Raw genomic sequence first — 27034 nt, 5'->3', positions numbered from 1 at the left:
ATTTGTCAGAAACATTTGCTACGTTCGCGATGTTATTAATGTTTTCACCTCCTAATGACAATAACTTGATGTAAGTAACAATAACCTGATGTAACAATAACTTGATGTAACAATAACTTAATGTAACAATAACTTAATGTAACAATAACATATTGATGGCAAAGTTACAATAACAACATAGATTCATATCTATCATCAAACTATTTGCATGGTTAGTAAAATGAGTAATTCACATAAAATTCATTAAACGAAAGAGATTCATGCACAAAGTCGAAACATAATCAACCAGTCGTGACGAAAAATGCCGGTAATGCCGATCTGTCGGTAAAAGTGTTGGAACCGACCGGATCGCCCTTGGAATGTCGGTGTCAGCGAACCGGGGATGGCTACCGGATCGAGTGGAAGCCCCGAATGGAAGGATCTCACAGGATCTTTGTCAAGTTCGGAGAAGAACCTGTTACTGGAGGTAGGATGATGACGACAATGATGATGATGATAAAGTTGATGATGAAGATGATGAGGATGAAGTTGTTGATGACGAAGATGATGATGTTGTTGATGATGATGAAGATGGGATTATAATGATGACGACGACGACGACGATGACGATGACGACGAGGATGTTTTTGATGATGATGAAGATGAGACGATAATGATGATGATGATGACGACGAAGACGACGAGGAAGAAGATGATGAAGTTGTTGATGGCTGGAGCGGAAAGATGATGTTGATAATGACGATGATGGTGATTATCAGTCATCATCATGAAAATGATGTTTATAATAACAATATCAAGGATGTCTGTGATGTTATTGGTGACAATTATGATGATACGTATTGATAAGCAGTGACAAGAACTAATGTATTTGAAGTAGCAGTAGCGATAGAAGCAGCAATAGCAACAAAAGTAGTTGTAGCGGTAAGAAGCAGCCGTGTTGATGGCATTATTAATTACTCTAAAGTTTATTTCACGTGGTACCACCCAGGCCACCCGCTGGTGCAGGACGTCATCAACCCACCGGAGGCTGTGGCCAGTGGAGATGGGCTGACGAGGGGGTGGGTGGATGAACAGGCCCAGTTCATCGTCGATGGCAAGAAACAGAAGGGAAAGTTGATCGTGGAAGTTAAAGGTAGGGTGCATGGATGGGTGAATGAATGAATGATGGATGGATGAATGAATGATGGATGGATGGATGGATGGATGGATGGATGGATGGATGGATGGATGGATGGATGGATCCATGGATGGATGGATCCATGGATGGATTGATGGATGGATAGTTGGATGGATGGATCGATGGATGGATCGATGGATGGATCGATGGATCGATGAATGAATGAATGAATGAATGAATGAATGAATGAATGAATGAATGAATGAATGAATGAATGAATGAATGAATGAATGAATGAATGAATGAATGAATGAACGAATAAATCATGTTATTTTTCAACCGTCATTCAACTCTTCACATGTTATGTTAAATTAATTTCCCACCGTGCTGTAATTCAGCAAATAAATTTACAAAGTGCCGTGATGAAATAAATTAGTGATGGTACGATTATCGAAAATTCGAACTGGTTTCGATTTGTTTACACCGATTCGAGTCCTGACATGTGAAAGAGTTGATGGTTCTTCTTTGTCGTAACTTGCACTAGACGAAATAAACTTCAATTTCTTTTAAAGCTCATTCCAGCTTGTGCTTTCAAAACACTGTCAATGGGATGTTATTATGTAAGATGCAAATTATTGAGTTGACTTTTATTCGGAAAAACTCGAAATCGAATTGACTTTTCGAAATCAAACCGTCACTATTGAGAACACATTTCAGTAACTGAAACCTCTCTCTCTCTCACACACACACACACACACACACACACACACACACACACACACACACACACGCAACACACACACACACGCAACACACACAAACAAACACACACACAAACACACGCACAACACAAACAAACAAACATTCACTGTTTATTAATGCAAAAATAAACTGAACAGGACCGAACAGCGTGGCAAAGGTGACGGTGGACTCCCTGCAGAATGGTTTGTACCAGGTGTCCTACGTGCCCAACGAGGTCGGCGTCTTCGAGGTGGTGGTCACTTGGAATGGACGGGATGTCAAAGGTTCAGTGCACCTTAGTTGTTTTTTTGTTCTTATAGGTTTAAATATTTTTCATGTATTTAAACTAAATTAATGAATGCTGTTCATATATCACATTCAACATATAACACATATATTTCTACATTCAATGTGTATATACTAAATATCATTATAAGTTTACGCAGCATGTATGATCATAAACTGAAGTTCAAATGGATTCTTGCAGGCAGCCCATTCAAGCCCCGCATCTTCGACATAACGAAGGTGAGGGTGAAAGGAGGGTGGGACAGTTTGATTGACCCGACGACAAAAACGATGGACCTCAAAAAAGATGTTGTCAACAAGATCCAATTGAACACGTGGGAGGCTGGCGGGGGAACGATCGTGGCGGAGGTTATCAAAGATGGCAGACCGGAACATGTTGACGTCACGAGGCTAGATGACCATCAATATATGGTGTCTTTTGTACCCCACGACACTGGTAATTGATACTTTTTGTATTTTGTTTATTTGGATGATATGTTGTATTGTTGTATTCTCGTCAAAATTTGAGATTTGAGAAGTCGATAACCTGCCCTGCTGAAACAGGTGACTACCAGATAAATATGATGTTTGAAAGTAGATTTTTACCAAACTGTCCGATCACTGGGGTGACGCTGCCCGCTTTCCACGATGCCCTGAATGGCAAAATGAACGATGGCAGAACGAACTTCCTGCCGCCAACGAATGACGTGAACGCGAGCGAAGTGATCACATCTGGCAAGGGACTGACGGTGGCATTCCTCGGTCAGCCCAGCGAATTCATTGTAGATGGTACGTTGGCTGGTCCTGGTCAACCGGAAGCCAAGTTGAGAGGGTTCAACGGACCTGCAGTCCCTGTGGGGTTCTCGAGAGTTAATCAAGACATCTACAAATGCCAATATGTACCCAAAACATTAGGTTCTTTGCCAAGTTTTTTTGTAATTAATCATAATTTAAATACCATCTTTTCAGTTATTATATAACAATGCTAAAGTTTTCATTGGCAATGGAACTCGTTGTATCGATTTTTCAATGACCTAATTGGACGAAACGCAGGATCCCACATTTTGACGATCAACTGGTCAGGTGAAGCAGTGCCTGGCTCGCCCTTCAAACTGAACGTCACTGAAGTCAGCGATCCTTCGAAGGTCATCTGCACGGGGGATGGCTTGAAGAGGGGCATCTTTGGCGAGGATATCAGTGCCTACGTTGATACGCGAGTAGCTGGGGAAGGTTTTTAAACTTTTACTGGCTTAGAATTGTTTGCACTATTAATTTTTTGTTGATTTCATTCCATACATGTTTCATGATTTGAAAAGCAAAAAATTAGAATTGTAGTCATTAAAATACACTTTTTGAACGCTTAAAATAGGCATATGTCTTACAACTGCTTTGTAGGTACAACTTGTAACTGTGAGATAATTTGGGTCATCTTAAATGACTTCACAGGTATGTTGGACGTCTGCTGTACCGGAAATTCAACGGAAGCTTCCTTCACGTTAAGAAATGTAGAAGATAGAATTCACGTGTTAACACTGCGCCCCCGGGAGTTGGGAAGGCATCGGCTGGAGATCCTCTTTGCAGGCAAGCACGTTCCAGGTCGAACATTTTAAATATTTATTCACTTAATGATATCGAGTTCATTTGTAAATTGTTGCAATGTTATTCAATTTTTCCAGTGTTGTTTGTGCATCGCGCGGTGTATGATTAAGTTGATGGGTGAGTCATGGTGGCCTACCTAATGATTGGCAGTGTTTGTTGTGCACGATATTTTTGTTTTCATGCACACGTGATGATCGTATGCTAAAAACACCGTTCGTGATGGCGCTATATAAATAATTTAATTGACGGATTGAAAATAATTTTGTTATCTTCGATTTTATGGTGTCCATAATTTGCTGGTTTAGTGAATATTTTCCGTTACACTGAGACAAATAAATTTTTTTATTAATTTGAACGAAGGGAGTCCCTTTTCGTTGAAGATATCTCCGCCACCTGACGCCAGCGTTGTGAAAGTTTTTGGCCCCGGGATCGAGAACGGCCTGCTGCACAACTTTCAAAGTCACTTCTACGTGGACACGACAGGGGCCGGTGCAGGTCAGCTGGTGGTCAGAGTTAGAGGGCCGAAGCGAGCATTTTGTGTTGAGATGCAGAGAGATGAGAGGAAATTTCGCTTGATCAAGTGCCGTTACGAACCGACAGAGACTGGAAAGTACTGGGTTCAGGTTGGCAAATCAGCACGATTGCTTAAATGATGGCTTCGTATGTTACTCTTCCCCCCATTAACATGTTTGTTATGTTCATTAATATTTATTTGTAATACTTGTTCGCGCAATAACTTGACAACTGTGACAAGTTTCGCAGTAAAAAGTGCATGTTCGTAAGAAGTGCATGTTCGTAAGAAGTGCATGTTCGTTGCAGATCTCCTGGTCAGGGGTGAACGTGCCACACAGTCCATTCGAGGTGAACATCGTGGACACGATGGACGAGTTGAACAAAGTGATGAGGCAGACTCCTACAGCCGCCTCTCAGGTGCTCCCGCTCATGTACGAATCCAGACGAGCGTATGATTATAGCGAAATAAATAGCGATTACCCTGAAGTTGGTTCTCATTTTCCTTCCAGTAAGAACAATGGCGCTAGTTATTTTGATCCAGGGAATTTAAATAACGATGGCGATGGTGGCGCTTTTCGGCAATTCAACGAACCGAGTCAGATTTTCGCAGCACAGACCAATCCGGTGCCATCCTCGTCCCATTCCCTCCACCTGCCGCTTCCTTCGCCAAGACAAAGTTTGAATAACGTACCGCTGCTAAGAAGAACAAAAGATTTTTGATGATATTTTCAACGATCCGTTCCGTTTGTCACACCGAATGAATGAATGAGTGAGTGAGTGAGTGAGTGAGTGAGTGAGTGAGTGAGTGAGTGAGTGAGTGAGTGAGTGAGTGAGTGAGTGAGTGAGTGAGTGAGTGAGTGAGTGAGTGAGTGAGTGAGTGAGTGAGTGAGTGAGTGAGTGAGTGAGTGAGTGAGTGAGTGAGTGAGTGAGTGAGTGAGTGAGAGTGAGTGAGTGAGAGTGAGTGAGCGTTAAAGTATAAATGAAAAAAAAAATAAAAATCTCAAACATGATCAAATCCCAGCAAGAAGAGGTGTAACATTTCTATGATATTTCAGGTTCTTCAGTAATAACGCTGCTCATGTTTTTCATAAACGATTGACTCACTCAACTTTTAAACCACTTCATAGTGCCTTATGGGCAGTTTTCATCGTTTCCATTGATGCCTAATAAGTACGTGAAAGTAGCGAGTAGACTCGGTTTGAAAATTTTTAAAATCCTCAACGCCATACAAGAAGGAATGTATTATTGTCTAAAAAAGAAGCAAGAAAATGGCGTTAATGATTACAATTAATTAACCATTATTTTAATTATAATTAATCGTTATTCTAATTATAATTAATCATTCTTGATTACTGTTAAATTCTAGTAGCTAAAAATAAGCGGCGTACAACTTATCAAAATGTTCACATTTTTGAAAAGCATTTCTACGTTTTCTGGCAGCTAAGCTATGGAATGAGAAACTCAAACGGCTTTTACGTCGTTACCGAGTTAAATTATATTCTGTTATTCTTTATAATGAGTGTTTAATAATGCGTCTTTCTAGCATCTCGAAAGCGCAATTCAGGCGAAATTTTATTACTATCTTACTATATTATGATTACCTTATGATCTTATTCATTGATGAATGACGGTTGTTATCGTAAATGATGCACCTGTGATGTAATTATATTTAACCATTTGATTCGTTTTTATTTAGTTTGGTTTTGTCAATTTTATCATTTTACTAACAGGTTTTACTTTCACTTTCTTCTTCTTCGCGGTTTTTTCTTTTTGTTTTTATAAATATTCGGTTGCATTTCTAATCATTCACCTCAAGTTTTTTAACTATATTTTTTTATATTTGTTTATAACTCTGGTGCCTTGTTATACACAAACACAGACACCCTAGACACACACACACACACAAACATACACATAAATAAACACACACTCAGATATATATAAACACACACATATAATCTTTTTATTAGTTAATAATAAAAGCTTTCAATTGTAAAATACGGTTTGCTAATAAAATAAAAAAAATACGTAAAATAGTTTATTGTTTAAAGAACTAAACAACAAGAACAACGAGAGTAAGAAGTTAAATCTCGACCCGAAAGCATTAGCAAGAACATTTAGTAACAAAAACAAGAATAATAATGGTCTTATTGATTTATTTAAAACGCCAAAAATATCAAAAAAGTGACTAAACAGAAATTTTATTGATGTGGCGGAAATGTATGAAAGTTTCAGCAATGTCTCTCAATATCAATCGGACAATCCTATCAAATAAAATAATTAGCTACAAGTTAGCTTGGGAATTTACCAGATTCGCATTTTAGTAGCCATAGACAGACTTCACATCATCACATCATTTGTCTTGTTCGTGAGACATACCTATACGCGCACACAGACACGCACACACAAATGCAAGACACACACATAGCAGGTAGCGTTATTTATTAGACCCATTGAATGTTTGTTTAACGACTTCAGCTATATATAAAATGATGACTGCTCTTGCCTGGATTGAATTGAATTTGACTGAAAAGTTGACTGTTTAAGCTAAAATAATAACAATAAAAAAAGATGAACAAGAATAACAATAATAAGTGGCAACTTTACTACTATAATGACTTTTACTTAATGCTGATGATTAATGAATGAATTGACAAGTTGCAGATGACTAGAGACTGAGTTACTTTCTAAATATGAGTGATGCATGGGGTTGACAAATGTCAGTTGTTGTAGAGAGTGCTGTGGTGGCTGTTGCAGCTGCTGCTGAGGCTGCAATATGTGTTGTTGTTGTTGTTTTTGGAAATGTTGTTGTCGTGTGTAGCGTTGTTCATGATTGTGTTGTTGTTGCGTGTGGTGTTGTTCATGGTTGTGCTGTTGTCGGTTAACGAGATATTGAATTTGTTGTAAGGCTGGCCAGGTTGTCGTTAATTTCTGTGACTGATGATAAGTGATTTGGGAGTGGCGTTGCTTAAATAGTTGCTGTCGTTCATCGGTGGTTTGCTGCTGCTGCTGCTGCTGATAGAGATGATCTTGCGTAATTCGTTGCAGTTCCTGTCCTACTTGTTGATGATGTTGCGCGCTTTGTTGGAACAATTCCTCATCATGGTGACAATTCGCTTGAGAGACAAAACGATCATCGTCGTTTGTTGGCAAAAGTTGTTGAGGCGGGCTAGATGTTAATATGGCAAGTAAGTATGAATCATTAACGTTCGAGAAGCCGTTGCTATTTTGTGCTGGTTTCTGTTGTGTCGGTTGATGAAATTGTAATTGCTGTTGTAATTGTTGTTGTGGTTGTTGTTGTGGTCGTTGTTGTGATTGTTGTTGTGGGTGTTGTTGCAACTGTTGTGGTGATTGTGGTTGTTGTTGTGATTGTGGTTGTTGTTGTGATTGTTGTCGTGGTTGTTGTTGTTGTTGCGATTGTTGTGAAGGATCATCATCAAAACTCTCATCCTCCTTTGAAACTTCATTGGCCGATCGTCCCTTAAGAGGTGTACCCCCCTTGTACCTGCAGTGCATCAGGGCATGCCTCCTCATGTTCGAAGGAGTCTTGAAGCACTGACGACATTTCACACAAACAAAGGGCCGTCTGTCGCCGTGAGCCAGCAAGTGCAGTTTCAAGTCAGCTTCCCTGGTATACTTTTTTGGGCAGAGGTGGCAGGCCAGCATGCTGGAAGGATCGTGCGAACGTGAGTGTAACATCAAATTTCGTTTGTGTTTAAATGACTTGCCGCAAGTTTTACAAATGTTCTGGTTGCCGCGTGATACATTATTCGAGCAATGAACATTTACCACGTGAGCACGCAAATTCTGTGGACTTGAAAACTTTTTGTCGCATTTGTCGCATTGAAAGCCACGTTCGCCGTGCGTGAAGGAATGTTGACGCAACGAGGAGGAGCGTTTGAAGCGCTTGCCACACTCGCTGCATTGGTAGCAGGCTTCGGACCGGTGAACGGCAGCATGCGACCGCAGACAGCTTTCTAGTTTGAACGTCTTCCCGCATTTATCGCACGAGTACGGCCTCGCATTTTTATGCGTTCGCGAATGTTCAACAAGATGGCAACGTCGCTTGAACTGTCTGGAGCATTCCGGACATGAAAATTTATCAGTTCTGGAATGAGAGTAAGAATGATTGCGGAGGTAGACGGGGTTTGTGAAGGTCAAAGGGCAGAGTTTGCACTTGAAACGATCTGCTGTTGGTTCAGAAGATAAGTGGACGTGCTGGTGACGTTTCAGATCGATTGAATAAATGAACCGTTTGTCGCACTTGTCGCACTTGTGCTTTTTGGTTATAATGATCTTCTGTGGTTTCGTGTTGACGCTGTTTGCATCTGAATCCTCTTGAAAGGAAATAAGACCAGGTTTTGAATCAGCATCAACTTCGCCCCTGCTGAGCTTATCTTTCAAATTAGATTTCGCAGCAGAATGTTTGTGCAATTTATACCTCACCATAGTGCGAAACGATTTCTTACAAAAGTTACATTTGAAAAGAATGGTTGAGCCGTGAACATCTTGCAAATGTTGAATGAGTGAATCTTCAGAATCCAATTTTACATCACAATTTAAACAGGCATTTGAACTTTTGTTGATCGAGAGTGGCCTGCCTGCCTGAGTTTCCTGGCTTGAACAATTCATCCTTGAATTCTTTTCATGAATTTTCACCTCAACCTTCAACTTTTTTGAACGTGTGACAACTCCACTGCTGGTTTTTGTAGCAGCTTCGACAACTTCTTCATTAGGAACATTTCCTTCATCGGCCTGGACATTCTTTGAAGCATTACGAGAACCATCATGTGAGGCCACGGAATCTATGATGTTGTGAGCATTTTAAAAATTATTTCCAAATGAAATTCTGAAATAAAAAATTTTTCAGTTGGAAAAAAAAACTGAACTCTGCCATCAGATTAACAAACTCAAAAACAAACAAACAACTCCAGTAATGTTTGTGAAGTAACTTAAATCTAACAACAAAGGCATAAAGATAGCTGAATGATAAAAATGCAAATCTTTAATTAATGAAGACTTTCATTACTATTGTATAATGATCAATAGTAAGTAGTTAACAATTGATCAAACACATCCTCAAATTCACATCAACATTATTTTTCAACTAGAACTACAAAGACAGCAATTTTTGCTGCACTTACAATATAAATAATCATTCAGGCATAATTCAAGTGTAATTCAAATTTTTGTTTCACAATAAACAGGACAAACGCATCTCCAACTAAATTTTAACTACTAAGCGAACAAAGTCAAAAGATATCATTTCAAAAGACTTACAGCAGAACTGTTTGAAAGCCAGAATGAGGTCGTTGTGCATCTCCATGAAGCGCTGCCCCGCATCACTGCACCTGACTTGTACATCTCCATTACCATCTTCATCGGCGTATTTCAAATCTACTGCTAACAAAATGAACTGAACCTGGTGATCAGTGTTCTTCTTCAACTGTTCACTCTGTAGTGTGTGAGTTTTCAAAATTGTACAAATTGATATTATTTGAAAGAATTCATAAAAATTTATTTAATATAAAATCAAACCAACGTCACTAAACATTTTTGATGAGATTCCTCAAAAGTCCAGAGCCACTCCTCATCATATTTGTGAATGTGCCAATACAATGTTTTTGTTACTGTGGTTTACATTTCATTTAGAGGTTTCACTGGTTTCACTAACAACTCAAAAATATGTTTAATTTTTTTCGATTTCAAAGTTGAAAAAAACACAATTTATTAATTTTAAACAACTTAATTTTTAAAAATGTAGCAATATATTTAAAAAAAAAAAATAAATTTATCGAAAATTACATCAATCTATTTTCGGATTCCGTGTTATAAAAAAATTGCTAATTAATTTATTAGTTCGAGCGATAATGTAAATCTGTTTTTGATACGAAATCAATCTATTTTCCTAATTTTACGCTGAATTGTTCATGAAACTTTTGTTAGCGATTCACACAAATGTCAAATAAAAAGTTAGAAGCTGATAAAAATCAAAATAATTATCATTAAAGCATCTGGATCGAGGTCCGTCTAAAAGTCAAAACTACCTGTTCGAAATGTTTTTTCCAAATACTTGCGAGGTGATGGCAGGTTTCATAGGCGGGAGAAATGTGAACATGAGTAGTTCTTCGAATAATTCCTTTGTTCACGATGCATTCAAAAGTAATTTTTCATCTTCTGGAATAACGAGCAAGAAAGATGAGTCGGTGTCAGGGTTTTCTGGCACGCCCAGTAGTTGTCAACTTCTTAATTGCCCTGAATGTTCTAAGCCTTGCTCTAGCTATGCCCTCAACAACTCACAAGTTTGTCAAGTTCCGGATTCTAATTGTTTCAATTGTAATGTTTGTTATGCAAGATTTACTGCCCTAAGAGATCTAGAGGCTCATGCGGCCACAAAAGTTAGTTACTACTGCTGTATGTGCCATGCCGGTTTTCATTGCAGGGAGCGCTACGAAAGCCATATTGCCGAACACAAAACAAGCCCATTGACACAACAAAATAATTTGCAACAGCTGTCTGGCAGTTGCGACAGAAATCAGAAAAACACGCACAACTTTGCGGTGGATAAATTGGCATCAAATTCCAATTTTCTTCCATCCATCTCCAACTCAACATCAACAACGACCAACCAACTGACTGCATTTACTGATATAACAAAATCTCAACACGGGACCTTCTACAATGTCAGCAATGCTCTCCAGTCTACAAATTACTTGGATCAAAATCAAACAATGAAAGTGACAGAGTCGGATTCACTGATTTACCAAAATAACCGATGGCAAAACAAAAATGATAACTTCATGGACGGAACGAACAACTGTCAGAAATCAAATAATAACAATGCAGGAGGCATCGAAGGTGTCAACAACAACAATTGTGAATTTATGCAACCAGGCATGCAACCTGGAGATAATAAACTTGCAAATGCACTGAAGGAAGGCAGCACACAGAACGAAGGAGACAAAGCAGCCGACACCAACTTATCGTTTGTACAGTTTTCTGATCACATGCATCAGAACCAGTTACTCTGCACTCTTTGTGGCAAATCATTCAAATCCAAAGTGACACTGAGCAAGCATGCACGATCTGTTCACAAGGTGGAAGGTGGTGCCGGAGCTGACTTTCTCGACTTCCTCTCCTCCTCCATGACGGCTGCAGGTCTACAGCAAACGTCGTCACCTAACTCTGCAGTACCTGGTCTAGACAAAATTAATTTACTAGAAAGTTCATCACTTGGTGATGCTGTGTTAAGTGTGGTCTCCAGAGAGCAAGTGTCAACGTTGGTTGGAGAGGTCACCGGAGATGAGAGGAAGACAGCATCTGCTGGACAAGTGGAAGGAGATGGACTGGTCAAGAAAAGAAGAAATCAATTCAGGAGTGGTCTGGACATATCCATGTTACCCAGGTACCGAACGAGCCGAGTGAGGTATGTCTGTGATGTTTGTGACAAAGAGTTCATTGATAAGATGAAGCATCGGGTCCATGTTAGAACTCACACGGGAGAAAAACCTTATGCTTGTGAAATCTGCAACAAAAGGTTCAACACGAGATCACAGGTCAACCGACACCACCTTCACATACATGAACTGGAAGGTAAGCCTAGAAGTCGTCAATTTAGAAACCAGTTAACTGGAGGTGGTAGGAAGAGACCTTCGGCGTCTACTGATCAAGTAAATAACAACAACAGTGCGAGCATTGAACACAGCACCATCGCCAGCAATGTTTTGAACTCATCTGAAGAGATGCATCACTCTGATTTGACCAACAACAACACAGTCAACAACAGTACAAGCGGAGACTCAGATCCCCTCGCTAACTCCATCATTTATTGTTCGAAGACAGGCCAGCCAGTTGAGATGAATGATTCATCAAATAGTTCTCATCGTCGTCGTCGTGGACTCCATCGAATCTACTTTTGCCCGGTTTGCGGCAAGCCCTTCCGAGACAAGGTGAAGCATGCCGTCCACCTGAGAACTCACACGGGTGAAAAACCACACTCCTGCGTCATCTGCGACAAACGTTTCAACACGCGCTCTCAAGTTAACAGGCACATGACTGTTCACAAATCGGTGTTTCAGTCCCAGCTTGATGGGCACTACCTTGATGATAGCGGTTCTGTCGTGGGGGGCATCAAATCTGAGGAGGTTGGACATGAATCAGCTGGTAGAGAGATGGATCATCAACAAAAACAAGCCACCGAGAGTCAGGTCAGTGTAGATGATCCCACCAACAACAGCAATGTTACCAACAGCAGCATCAACAACAACAACACAACTATTGGTGTGGTTATTGCTAATCCAGCTCTCTCAACTCAGATGACATCGACCCCAAAGATGGCCATTCGTAAAAAGAGAACTCGTGATTGGGAGCAGAGTCACATGTGCAACTTATGTGGACAGAACTTTGCCACACCCTCTGGACTCTCCTCGCACACTCGCAATCGCCACAAGGATCAGCTGATCTTCAACCACCACCTGCTGGAGTCGAATGCAGCCAACGGTGCCAACAACGGTGAACCGATTAGAACTAGTGACGGGTCGAGAGTCTGTCCTGTTTGTGGGAAGGCCTTCAGGGCGGCGAACAGTTTGAGGATGCACATGGTGAGGCACAGTACTGTTAAACCACACAAGTGTCCGGTCTGTGATAAGTCCTTCATCACCAAGTTTGAGTCAAATCGTTGTCAACGGCGACACAGCAAACCTGCGAAAGTTGGGGATCAAATCATTGATGATTGCCAGCAACAACAGCAACAACAACAACAAGTTATTAATAAATCAACATTAAATAATAACAGCAACAACAATGCCAACAACAGTAGCAGTAGCAACAACACTGCTAACAATGTGATTACTCATCTTGGCAACAACACAACTAACAACAACAATAATAATAATAATAATAATAATAATAATAATAGTACTAACAACAATCCCACCAACAATAGCGGTAGCAACAATAACACCAACAATTTGATTCAAGTGAACATTGTTGCAGCTGCTGTTGAAAACTTAGCAGCCAGCAGAACGGCTGCAAGTTATCAAAAGGCAGACGACATTCAGTCAAACCAACAACAACAACAGCAGCAAGAAACTGTCAACCTCTCTATTGCAACCAACTTCATAGACAGTGCTGCAAGCAATCTTCCAGTTAATCTATCGAGCCAAGAGAATTGGCTGCAACAGAGCTACTCCACCAACTCTATGCAACAACAACTACAGCAACAGCAACAACACTTCATATCGCAGTCGACTGCATCGCAGCCGTATCAGCAGCAGAACCTGTTGCACCAATACCAACTTCTACAGCAACCTCACAGTTTCATACACGACACCATGCTGCAAACATTGACTCACGACATGCTGATCCAGCAGCAGCAACATAACTACCAGCAACAACAACAACAGCAGCAGCAACAACAGCAGCAACAACAACAACAACAACCACAATATCATGATTCTCCCAATGGTTCCAAGAGAAGAAGAAAAATTGTTTAATTCAACTTATTACCATCAAATGATTAAATAACACTGGTTAGTGATCGTGAAAATGAACATGGAAATATTATTCTGTTCGATATCACCAATGCCACCAACAACAACAACAACAGCAACAACAATATAAATAATAAGTTATAATAATAATAACTGATAATAATAACGTTTAAACGAGCTTTCAACCAACCATATTTATCATCAACCATTCATTCACTGACAACTAACTAGCTTTATATGTATGAACTCTCAGTTTATTTTTTAGTAAAAATAGCGACTTCATGGGCTTTCCATGATGACCTATTTAAATCAGCCACTGTGGTGACTTATTTAAATTAGCCTCCACCGTGATGACCCAGTTTAATTGACCAATCAGACTGGTCCCTTTTTGTCTCCATGGATCTAATTAAAATATTTAAATTTGAATGTTAATTGGTGGACTTATTGACCACAAAATTATTAAAAAAAAAACTAACATTCATTTAGTCGACAAAATTCTTAATTATTACCAATTTTATTGTAATTAGTAATTTTTTTCGTTAAAAAATTTAACTTTTTTCATTCTTAGTTTTTTGTTATTATTTACATTGTTTTAATGGCTTATATTTGTAATATTATTAACATTTTAATTGTTGATCATCCATATATATATACATGTATGTATATATATATGTGTATATGTATATATATATATATATATATATATATATATATATATATATATATATATATATATATATATGTATGTTATCACCACCATCATCATCATGAAATGAAACAATTTTTGTATATATATATATATATATACTATGGGATTATGAACTTGTAAATATATTATAGTGTATATGTACATTATTTATAGAGAGCAACACGTTTATTTAAATACATCTTGAATTATTATTATTATTACTATTCATATTATTATTATTCAATGTTATAGACATTAACATTAATTATTTAATTAATTACCGTTATTATGTAAATCATATTATTATATGTCATATTTTTTATGAACACTTAATATTGTTATTTACGTGATTGTTATGCGATGAATAATGATTATTATTATTTTTAATTATTATTAATTTTATTATTATCATTATTATAAGAATCCTTTTTCTACTTGTATGATAGATCAGAAACGTCATTATCCATTTTATTATTATTGTTGTTGTTGTTATTAGTTTTGTTATTTTTTTAATTATCATTATTATTATTAAGTACATATTTTGATTTGCCACGATAGATTTTGTCACATCTCTCTGTTTCCATTTCGTCGTCTTAATCACTTTTTTTGGCCTATATAATATATAAACTCACCATGCTTTGTTATTGTTATTATTGTTATTGTTGTTATTATTGTTATTATTAATGTTATTATTGTTATTTTTTGTATATATATATGGTTATTTCAATTCTTATTATCGAAATCGTTATTATTGCGATAATTATTGTAGCTATTATCCTCGTTCACTCTTTGTGGATATTTTGGATCTTTATGGATTAACAAATGTTATTATTATTATTACAATTATTACGAATATTATTATTATTATTATTTTTAATATTTAATTATTTCGGCTTGTTATTTTTTTCGTTGAACGTTTTTTCATGCAGAGCATTATATGAACGATAGGAGAAACATACAATGTCTTGTGTGTTTATCTATAACACGGGCAACATCATTGTAACATGTGTGTATGTTTATATGTATGTATATATCTATCTACCCCTACACACATTATTTTTACTGTGTGCTTTGTTTTTGTGTGTGTCTGTGTGTGTTTGTGTGTGTCTCATTTTAGAGTTTGGTTTTTCATTATTTCTATTAATACTGTTGTTATCAACGCTGGCCTACAACTTCTGTTCCTCATACATATATATATGTATGTATATATATATATATGTATGTATGTATGTATATATTTATATGTATATGTATGTATGTGTATGTATGTATGTGTATTTGTGTGTGTGTATGTGTGCGCGCGTTTGAATGTATGTTTATATGTTAATACACATTGAATTGTAAACAATATTTATAATTAATTTCTTAGATTTAAGCGCTGTTAATGTTGATCAATTAATTAATTAATTAAAACTTAGATGCTCGTACTGAACTATTAAAATATAATTATATATATATAATTTCTTTATATGTATATCGGCTAACCTGGTCTTTGAATATAGGTTTATCTACTTTTATGTTCTGAGTTGCATCATAGTTGGTCAACTTATTAATTTTATGTGTGTGTATGTTTGTGTGTGTGTGTGTACGTACGTGGTGTGTGTATGTGTATGTGTGAGTTTGTATGTGTATGTGTGAGTTTGTATGAGTATATGTGTATGTGTGAGTCTTCATGGTTTTTAACGTACATTGTTGTGTATGTTGTTTATTGGCCAACTTGCACTACTACTACAGACTGAGGCTTTGTTTAATTTTTTCCAGATTGTGTGTTTGTGTAGATGGATGTGACTTTTGCTACTTCTGATTTCTGATTTTTTCATTTCGGCTCTTCTTCATACAAATTTTATCCTTGCGGATTTATATGTAAAGGCAAGTTTAATTTTTTTTGGTTATTTCTTTGTTTGTTTACTTTATTTGTTTAGATATACAAATAAACTTATTACACTATATATATATATATATATATATATATATATATATATATATATATATATGTATATATATATGATATACGCTATTCAAATTGTTATTATTATTATTTTCATTATTATTAAGTTTTGGTGGACAATGAAGCTGTTTGTGGTCTGTATGTGATGTTTATGTGATGAAGATGATGATTCTTTTTTGAATTTTACAGGGTTCATAAAGATATATATATATATATATATGTATATATATATATATATGTATATATGTATATATATATATATATTATAGTAATTTGAAAGTTGCTTTACGTATATTACATTTGTTTGTTTTAAAACGTTCTATTGAATTGAAAACATTTGGACAAGTGATAGATGGATGGATGGGTGGATGGATGGATGAATGGGGTGATTGGATTGGCTGATGGTTGGATGACTAAATTTTTGGTTAGGTTGATTGATTGATTGATAAATGAATGGTGAATGAATGTTTGGATGAATGAACGAACGATTGTTTGATGGATGGATGGTTCGATTGTTTTATAATTGAATGCAAATTTTTCTTCTTTCTTCGTTTAAACGAGGTCACGTAGATATAACAAATTCATTGGTTATTATATTATATTCTTCAATTGTAATATTTTTGTTTTTAATCATTGGCGTAATTAATTATATTTTTTTATTTTCTATTTTATTTTTCATTGTTTCTTATATTTCGTTCAAATTGTCTGGAAATATATACATTTTTTCATTATCTTGATCACACACATTATGTGTATTTTTAAAAATGCTAACACTTGTACAGCACAGCAAGACAACCTAATAACGAAAGGAAACGAAATTTCGAAAAGAAAATAATCGTAAAAGGAGGTAGCGGTTTGTTTTTTTTTGGCAGGAAAGTTGCATATCCAAGTAGGGTATGGTGGGCCAAGCGTAGAAGGAATTACTAAAGAATACTGATGATTAAATTGTAAGATTTTCGCCTGTGTGCGTGCGTGTGTTTGTGCGTGCGTGCGTGTGTGTGTGTGTAAGTGAGAAAGAGACAATGTCTTTCTGTATCTGTGTGTGCGCGCGGTACGAGGATGCATTAAATGTTTCTGATTCACTCATTCGTTCCTTCATTAGTATTTCAATTTTTGTTATCAAGACATTGTTGGATGGGGAGGGTTGGTGGAAAGCTTACTTGCATGCCATCCTGGATAACTTCCTGTTGATCGTCATGAGAGGGTTGTATAGGTAATGTGGCGACGAAATGGAGAACTATTTATGTATATAAGTATATATATGTATGTATGTATGTATATATATATATATATATATACCATTTACATATGAGTTAAATTGCTTAACATTTTGAATCTTGTATAATCATTAATTTATGAATTTTAATGTTTTTTTTGCTTCCAAATTTAATTTAATTGATTAATATCTTAAGTATATATACATCTTATATATATATATATATATATATATATATATATATATATATATTGTATTTATATATAGTTTGTGCGTAGGTTTATTTTGAGAAGATTTATCATTATGTTTTTTTTATTGCACCCTTTCATTAGTTGATAATATAATATACGGTCTGAAAGTACAACTGCGAGTTTCATTCAATTATTCATATAAGAATTGAAATATAGCGTGATAGTGTAATGCTTAAACTTCCTGCTTCTGCAGTGTTGTTGTTGCTGGCGTTGTTATTGCTGTTTTTGATAGCTCTGGCCTGAATACTGCAATATAAGAACTGAATGTAAATTGCCCATAGACTGACTGCCATCTTATTCCACGTGTTTTATACTTCAAGTGTAACTTCAATTTTGCCCTTGCTTCCAACAGTGTTGGTGACTGAAGGGAATCGTTTGAAAAATTTCTGTCTAAAGTTCTACGTTGTTTTGTAGTTGTACATGCATGTTGTCAGGCTTTCAGTCCGGTTATTCGTTCATTTGGTACCTCCCTATCAGTTTTGGCTAATACAGATCTAATCACTTTTAACACATTAAAAGTGAATTCTATACGAAAAATTGCGGCTTGTTCTACGATGAACTGTTCTTATGTATGTTCTGTTATGTATGGTTGGTTAGTTGAGTTAGTGTTTGTTTGTTCGCTACCGAAGTAGATGATAACGTAAGTTTTGCAATCAGGAAATTATTTGCCTGGAAGACTGTCCTTCTTTTAATTTAGTAATAGTTAGATTTTTTAGTTTTTCTTTTTAACTTTAAAATAAGTTTAATTAACTAACTTTATTTATTTACTTACTACTATTTTAATTTGTTATTTAAGTTTTAAAAAGATTAAAGTATTAATAACTAACTTTTAATAAAATAATAAGTAAAGGATTATTAAGTCATCTCATGCATATATAAGCCTAGCCCATAAATGACATGACATGACTTACTAACACTTAATCTTAATTCTTTATTTTTTTAATAAACAACTCTGGTAGAATATTACAAGAATAAGTCATATAAGACATAAGACTCATGTCATAAGTGCTAGGAAGTTGACATCATTTTATCTTTCCATATACCTGGCAAGCATTGCATCTTCCTACAACCTTCATCATATAAAATACATCAAATTAAACATGGGTGGGAATGAGACAGTTTCCAAAGCGGTTGTCGGTGAAGAAGAAGTCATCCATGAAGGAGAGGTCATCGAAAATGAACCACCAAGTGTTTTACTGGAGATTTTTAATAATGTTAGTGGTTAGTTCGGTTCAATATTATAGTTTAGTATGATATATTAATTATTATTATGAAATAAAAGATGAAGAAGATTGACAAGCTGGGTATCCATTCTGTTTTCATATCATTCGAGCCGACAACAGGCCAGCTGTATACAGCGACCACCTCTCAAGCCCAGACTTTTGTCAACAATTCAGATGTAGCTGAGAAGTTTGTCAACCTTTTCACAAGTCAGTGATGGAAATTGATTGTATTCATTGTGATGCATGTGTTTGTGTGTGTCTTGTTTTTTTCAAAAAACTTCAATATAGTTTATATATTTTTAATTTTTCATAACAACAGCACTAAAGACTTCAGCCCAACAGTCTGTTGATGTCATCAAGTTAAATTTTTCGAGTTAGATGATTTCAAGGGGTTTGGTGTGGTGTGGTGTGGTGTGATGTAGGTGTTGGTTAGATGAAATTGTTTCGTCTTTGATATCTATGATTGATTGGTTGGTTTGTTGATTGGTTTGTTAATTGACATTGATTAAACTGGATAATTGACTGCTTTATTAATTGATTAATTAATCCAAATTTACTTCTTTGATTGGCTAAATGACTGATCGTTAAATTAAATAATAACTTTTAATTTGTTTTATGGTTTATCTGTAACAGAAACATTCACATTTTTCTCAATCCTTACAATCCATTGTAATTAGATTCTGAATATATATTTTAGGCTGTTGTTGTTAATTATAATTTTAACTGAAAATTAATATCCTTTGCAGAACTTGAACCAGTGCTTGTAAAAAATGCAGATGATGAGGTTGTTGCATTAGTTAATTATTTTTTGTTGTTAACTCCGATTTTATCAGCTAATTGATTTGTAACCAATTAAATGACTAATTAATTATTTTATTTAATTCAGTTAATTTATTTAATTTAGGAGAAGCTTATTTCAACTATTTTTTGAAATATTCTTTCGAATATAATTGATACAGAAAAAATAACTAAAAAATTTTTTATTCTCCCAGGCAGATGATGATGATGTGTATGATGGTGATGATAAAGTTATCAGCGCTAGAAATGAACATCACATGTGTTCTGATAACGATGACGATGTTAATAATTACAACAACAACAATAATAATAATAATAATAATAATGGTAATGCTGATGAAGATGGTAATGGTAATTACAAAAATGTCATTGATGGTATGAACTGTACAAACAATCATGGTGACAACAACAACAACAACAATAGTGATGACGACGACGATGATGATGGTGACGATAGTGCCAGACAAAATGACGATGATGAGGAGGAGAATGATGAAGACGATGAGGATGATGACGATGTCAGTTTTAATAGCACCGATTGCAAGAATTATCTCAAAATAAAAAGAAAATGTCTCGACAAAAATTATATCGATAATAAAATCTCTAATAAGACTAATAGACGGGGTAATAATTTTAATAGAAATAGAAACCGCGAGAATAACAATAATAATAATAATGATGATGATGGTGATGACAAAACTGTTTCAGATTTAATAGCGAGCATAATTAAAAATAAATTTAAAATTTTCCCAGCCCTCTCAAACCCCGCTGGCCCACAGAAAGTTCGAAAGTATAAAAAAAGAACAAAAAATGACCTCGTGACCTCCACTGAGTACAAGTGCACTGTCTGCGATAAGGTCCTCAGGTACAAGAGCACCCTGAAAGAGCACATGAAACTGCACACTGGTTTTGATAAGAAGTTTGCCTGCGACCAGTGCAGCTCCAGGTTTCGGCACATTTCTAAGTTGAAGGTGACGACGGGGCAGTGGTTTTTGTTTGATCAATTGTTATTTAGTCCATCCATCTATCCATCATTCATTTGTCTGTCCATCCATCTATCCTTCAACTCTGCTATTTGATTACCCATTCATCTATTCGTCCATCTATCTATCCACCAATCAACTCAGCCATCAAACCGCCACCCACCCACCCACCTAACAGCAACACATGTCGGTGCACTCCTCGGAGCACCCCCACATCTGCCCGACCTGCCAGAGGGGGTACAAGAGCCTGCTCAGCCTCCAACACCACATGGAAACCCACAGCGATAAGTGTCTATCCTGCCACATTTGTGGGGCGCTGTTCAGTAGGGAGAAGTACCTCACCAGGCATCTGATGGTGCACGAGGGCAAGAAGAATTTGTGTCAAGTTGGTCTTGTTCATTTCCATTTCATCATCATCATTCTCACAAGCGGCTCCATCATCATTATCCTGATCATCATTCTTATCCTCATCATCACTATCAGAAACATTCTGATCATCATTTACTCACCAACACTTATCAACAGATTTGCGGAAAAGCCTACCTATATATATCTGAACTCAAAAGACATCTTCTAGTCAGCCACTCTGGCCACCAAAACATTCAGGAGGCCTGTGAAGACGTTGCAGCTGCTTCTCACAGTCTGGTTAACAGTGGTCGTGGGAGAGATCATTCTGCAGCTACCACCGCCACCACAATAACAACTACTACTACTACATCTTATACTACCGATACTATTATAACTTCTATTAGTAGTAGTAATACGGCTAATACTACTCCTGCTGCTACTACAACTTGTAGTAAGAACGATTCTGCAGTGAAATTCGGCAACATAGGTGGCCCTGGCGAGCCAGTGCGACTTTTCAAACAGTACCGTTGTGAGATATGCAATAAGGTGGTTTGGTTTTTTCATGTCTCAACTGCATTTTGTGGCGACGGTCGATCACAGTTCACTGATATTTGTGCTTCCATGAAGGACACTCTAACTAACGCTCTATCGTTTTTTAATTGTTGTTTCGATGAGTTGATTTGTTCATTTATAGAGATATTTTTAATTTTTTTTATTCATCTATTCACTAAGTTTTTTCATCTATCCATTGAAACTTTCCATCCATCCATCCATCCATCCATCCATCCATCCATCCATCCATTCATTCATTCATTCATTCATTCATTCATTCAGCTATCTATCCATTGAAACTTTCATTTTATCCATCTATCTAATCTTCCTTCCATCCATCCATACATTGAAATTTTTCTTTCATTCATCCATCCATTCATCCATCGACCCAGCAACTGCAGAACAAGCCCGCCCTAACCTGCCACATGAGCACACACTCCGATAGCAAGGATTACTGCTGTGACCTCTGTGGAGCCTGCTTCAAGTCAAAGGTCGTTGCAATGGGGATGTATGTGGTTGTGATGATGGCGATGATGTTGGTTATGATGGCGATGATGTTGATTATGATGACGATGATGTTGATTATTTTGGCGATGATGTTGATTATGAGGACGATGATGTTGATTATGATGACGATGACCAACCAACCCACCGCCCATCAGAGCAACTTGTACATCCATTCGAAGAGGATTCACGAATCATTCAAACCGTACGCCTGCGAGCACTGCGGCCAGGCGTTCCTCTACCCTCACCTCCTCAGATCTCACTACCGAGTCAGAGAGAAGAATGGCAGATGTCACAGGGAGCGAGCCAGACACGGCGAGTATGTCTGCAACGTCTGTGGTGTGGTCTTCTCGACGGCCGCGAGTCTCTGGGGCCACTCTAGCAGGCACGTCAGCAGAGAAGAGGAGAAGAAATTTAGGTGCAACGATTGCGGGAAGGAGTTTGCCAAGCAGAGGTCGCTGCGAAGGCATTGCAGGATTTTCGGTCACGGCCGATCGGATGCGACAGTGACGTCTGCTGTGGCTTGTGTCGATGGAAGCTCTGGTGGTGGTCGTGCAGGCGGTAAGAAAATTGAACTGCCAGGAGGTGTTTGTAAGGGTGCAGGTTTGGCCGCTGGATTCGATGGAAGTAAAAAGAGTAACAGCGGTGCTGGTGATGACGATGGAAGACAAAATTACGATGACGAAATGATGGTGAAGAAGAAAATGGCGGTGAAAACTTCTTCGAAAACAATTGATGGTGGTGGTGGTAGGGGAAGCGATGTGGCAGGCGATGTTATTATGAAGGGTGATCTGCATGATAGGGATGGTGATGAGTACAATGATGATGTTCCTCGGGGTGGTGGTGGTAGTGGTGTTAAAGGAAAAACCGACGGTTACAACATCGATGATAAAGAGGACGATGATGACGACGATGATGAAGTTGATGTGGCTATGTTTTGCGATAACGACAACAGCGAAGATGATAAAAATTATGATGAGGATGATGAGGAGGATGGTGATAATGAAGTGGAAAGGATGGTGCTACGTATGGAAAGATGACGTTTGACTGATAATGATTCTGACCGAAATCTAAATTTTATTTTTACTGTTATTGTTGCTATTTGTCCGTATTTTTGATAGCGTTGTTGAAGCGTGCATCACCATATGTATATATACATTGGTCTCTTTCTCTCCACGAACTCACGTCGACGTCATCATTACGTCATCATCGCTTCATTCCACTCCTCACCTCTTCAACACTTTCATATCGCTTTCAATTTTCATTTACCCTTCTTAATTGTTATCTGAAATTATTTTCATTAAATAAATTTTTAAACATTCAAGTTTAATTAGTTCCATTGATGAGGCCGCGAGCAACTGATTAAAAGTAAAAGATAGTTGTAACGGAGTGTGTCTGGGCTCGTTTCCGCCTGTGTAAGTGTTCGAGGTGTACGTGTTTGTGTACGGGTTTGTGTGCGTGTTTTTGTGCGATCTTCTATGAAGGTAGGTAGCCAGGGTATTGGAGTGACCAGGATCATCGAAATCGGATATTTCACATCACGTCCGATTCCGAAAAGTGTCAAGTTGAAAAAATCTTGTTTTCCCTATTCTAAAAATGATTTTTCAAGTTTGTGTTTCTCAAAAGATACGCGTGTCTTGCCGATACGCAATCATCTTTAATACTGGCGACAATAGACGCCAGGCTTCTTAGGATGTGCAGTGAGATGTCAACTTATTAACTGTCTAGTAATTTTTGTGAAAAAAATCATTCGTACATGAAATTTCTGCCGTGAACACAACACTAAATTATGAATTCAACAAGGACTCGACATCATTTATTGTAGTTTTAATTTGAGTGCTTAAATAAATGAAAATAAAAATATATCAACTGGTCATAAAAGTTTATTTGAAAATTTTTGATTCATTAGTGGTATTTAAATGAAATTGTCGGAAAATTTTAAATCAAAGAATTTGGAGTCCGACTCATTAATTTTAGCGTTTTTGAACATTTTTTACAACGATATTCATATTGTTGGTAGGTTGTTGGTAGTATGTTGATATGTTGTTTTTATAATGAGTACGTGTGTATGTGTATATGTGCGTGTGTTTGTTTGTGTGTGTGTGTGTGTGTGTGTGTGTGTGTGTGTGTAATATTTGCATTGATGAGCACTGCAAGAAGTAAAAAATACTAATTAATAACTCCAATGACAATAAAAAATTAAAACCAGAGCACTTTATTTCGAGAGATATTTCTGACAATTTTGAAAACATGAAAACCCTTGTATCTGTTTGAAACTTAACGAAAAATCGATGGCATTATGAAATAAATATACACAAAAGATATCATGATAGCATTTGAACATAAACATTACAGATTTTTTTAAAGAATTCGTGGTATAGTATGTATGGCACCATTTATGGGAGCTAATGTGTCGTTGAAATCCGACACAACAACAACAACAGCAGCAACAACAACAGCCGCAACAACTGCCGCAACAACTGATGCAGCAACTGATGCAGCAACAACAGCTACAACAACCGCCGTAACAACTGCAGCAGCAACAACAACAGCAACAACAGCGGCAACAACAACAGCAACGACAACACAACAAGTTTTTCTTTTGCTTGTCATCATACCTGTTGTTGCCATGGGAACGTAAAGAGAGAGAGACTGCACCCAGGATGATGAGGAGCATGATGAGGAGGAGGAGGATGAATACGAAGATGATGATGATGGTGGTTATCAATTCATCGCTGTTTAGATTATTTCAATTGAATAAATATCTGCGTGTGTATGCACCCAAAAATACTTATATATATATATATATATATACGCGACTAGGGTTGGACCGGAGCTTAGCTCCGACTTCGGCAAAAAATCCAAACTTTTATCATTACTCGACAATCTTCGGCTCCGGTCGGATATAACTGCAGGATAGTTTGCCGGACGGTTGATAAGCATACCCAAGAACCGGACATGGTTTCTTATTCAATAAAGACGCATGTGCCTTGTCCCTTTCTCCTAGCAATAAAACTTCTGTGATTAAATTAAATAAAATAAACCCGTTTGAGATTTTTTTTATTTGTTGGTATGTTTAGAAAATTTTGTGAAAATATGAAAATAAAACCCACAAGTTTGTATTATGAACATCAAGTGTTTTGGATGGTTCCGTAGACAAGTGCGTTTAAAAATGCATCAGTGCACACTGCACATGCAACTCTCGCGTAGATCGAATGAACAGTACAAACAGACAGACAGACAGGCCAGAAAACTCCTGCCTACTAGTGCTTTCAATCAATACTCAACCTTCATAAGATGCTCCATCCATTCGTTCGTTCTTTTATTTAACTCTCTGTCCATCCTTTTTTTATTCATCAATCTAACATTTTATTCATCTATCTATTTATCCATATTAAGATCTATCCGTCTATCTAATTTTATTTGTGTGCACGTGTGAATGTGTATGCACGTTTGCTTGTGTCAACTTGAGTGTTCGTTTGTATCTGTGTATATGTTGTGTGTATCTAAAACTCTTGATGTATCTCACAAGTTTTGCAGTCTTGGCTTTATCTTTGATTCTAGCATGGTTCAAGTAACAAGTTTCTTAGTTACTTTTATTTACATTCATTTATTCATTCATTCATCTATTCATTCATTCGTTCGTTTGTTCATTCATTTATTCCTTATAATATACCGATTAATTTATGGATTAAAATTTTTTACCAAATTAAAACAAATGTTTAACTGATTAAGATGCCAAAGTTTCGTTTTTAAAAGGATAAGCCCATTTAAAAGTTATTAATATTTTTCTTTCCCCTATCTACCATTCAAGATTTATACGTATTCAAAATATTTTAATTCATCTAACAGCCTGCATATTGATGATAAATTGTTTGTCTTTAGTTTTTGCAAACTGCAAAGAATTTAGACTTCAAAATATCGCTAAATTCCTCTAGTCCACAGGGGTGGGCAAACTTTTTGCCGTGAGGGCCGCGTTGAAGACTATTTTACCTTTGAAGGGCCGAATATGTACTTCAATAAAAACAATTTTTCGACCATAGAAAACATTTCGACATTTCGGGAGAATTCGGTCATAATGTCTGGCTGACGTCTATTTTTTGGCACACAAGGCATCGCGGGCCGCAAAAAATACCTTCGGGGGCCACATAAAATAGCTTTGCGGGCCACATCAAATAGCTTCGCGGGCCGAAGTTTGCCAACCCCTGCTCTAGTCATTGTCCTAAAGATAATATTTAAAATCAGTGCAAACTGTTATACGCAGTTTTAAACTTTAAAATCATTGGCGGCAAAAATCAATACTAATTCAGACGTTTGGTCGACAGGTTAGCTCAGGCGACAGGTTAGTGCGCCGCCGTCGTTGTCTCTCGCACTGCAGCGACCTGCTTTAAGTACAAGGATGATCTCGAATGTTTCACTAAAGTCTAAACAAATGTTTCTTACAAATCCTTATATCAGTAACTTGAAGATTATTATTTATATATTAATATTTTTTAAATGTTTAAAATAAAATTGAGTGCGTTTCAAATGAGGTTAACACTATTTGTTACTGACCGGAATTTTTTTACATACATACATACATACATACATACATGATGGTAATGATGGTGGTATTTGCGATTGCGATGATGGTTGTAATGGTAACGATAAAAGTGGTAGTAATGATCGTGAAGTTACCAAAAAAGACTCAGAACTAAAATTGCAATTAGGTTTGTTGAACATTAGGTCAATTATGAATAAGATCAAAACTGTTCGCGATTTATTTTCTAATAATTTT

The 27034-nt window shown here is 36.8% G+C and overlaps 2 protein-coding genes across 2 annotated transcripts; one reads left to right on the top strand and one right to left on the bottom strand.

The window, feature by feature from the left end:
• Positions 1–6394: 6394 nt before the first annotated feature.
• Positions 6395–9809, bottom strand: HELRODRAFT_191698 (hypothetical protein; the record flags this gene model as incomplete). Its single annotated transcript, XM_009019030.1, has 3 exons — positions 6395–9060; positions 9536–9710; positions 9798–9809. The coding sequence occupies 3 exons, from the start codon at positions 9807–9809 to the stop codon at positions 6881–6883; spliced, it is 2367 nt and encodes a 788-aa protein (XP_009017278.1). The 3' UTR covers positions 6395–6880.
• A 1453-nt stretch (positions 9810–11262) lies between these two features.
• On the top strand, positions 11263–23582 carry HELRODRAFT_111709 (hypothetical protein; the record flags this gene model as incomplete). The annotated part of the gene is made up of 9 exons (XM_009019029.1): positions 11263–11359; positions 11678–11811; positions 12211–12326; positions 12786–12917; positions 20736–20841; positions 21032–21238; positions 21379–21747; positions 22146–22244; positions 22416–23582. The coding sequence occupies 9 exons, from the start codon at positions 11263–11265 to the stop codon at positions 23295–23297; spliced, it is 2142 nt and encodes a 713-aa protein (XP_009017277.1). The 3' UTR covers positions 23298–23582.
• Positions 23583–27034: the final 3452 nt, after the last annotated feature.

Source organism: Helobdella robusta (genome assembly GCF_000326865.2).
Source record: "Helobdella robusta unplaced genomic scaffold HELROscaffold_23, whole genome shotgun sequence".
Lineage (NCBI taxonomy): Eukaryota > Metazoa > Annelida > Clitellata > Rhynchobdellida > Glossiphoniidae > Helobdella > Helobdella robusta.
This window is presented reverse-complemented; position numbering and strand designations above follow the sequence as displayed.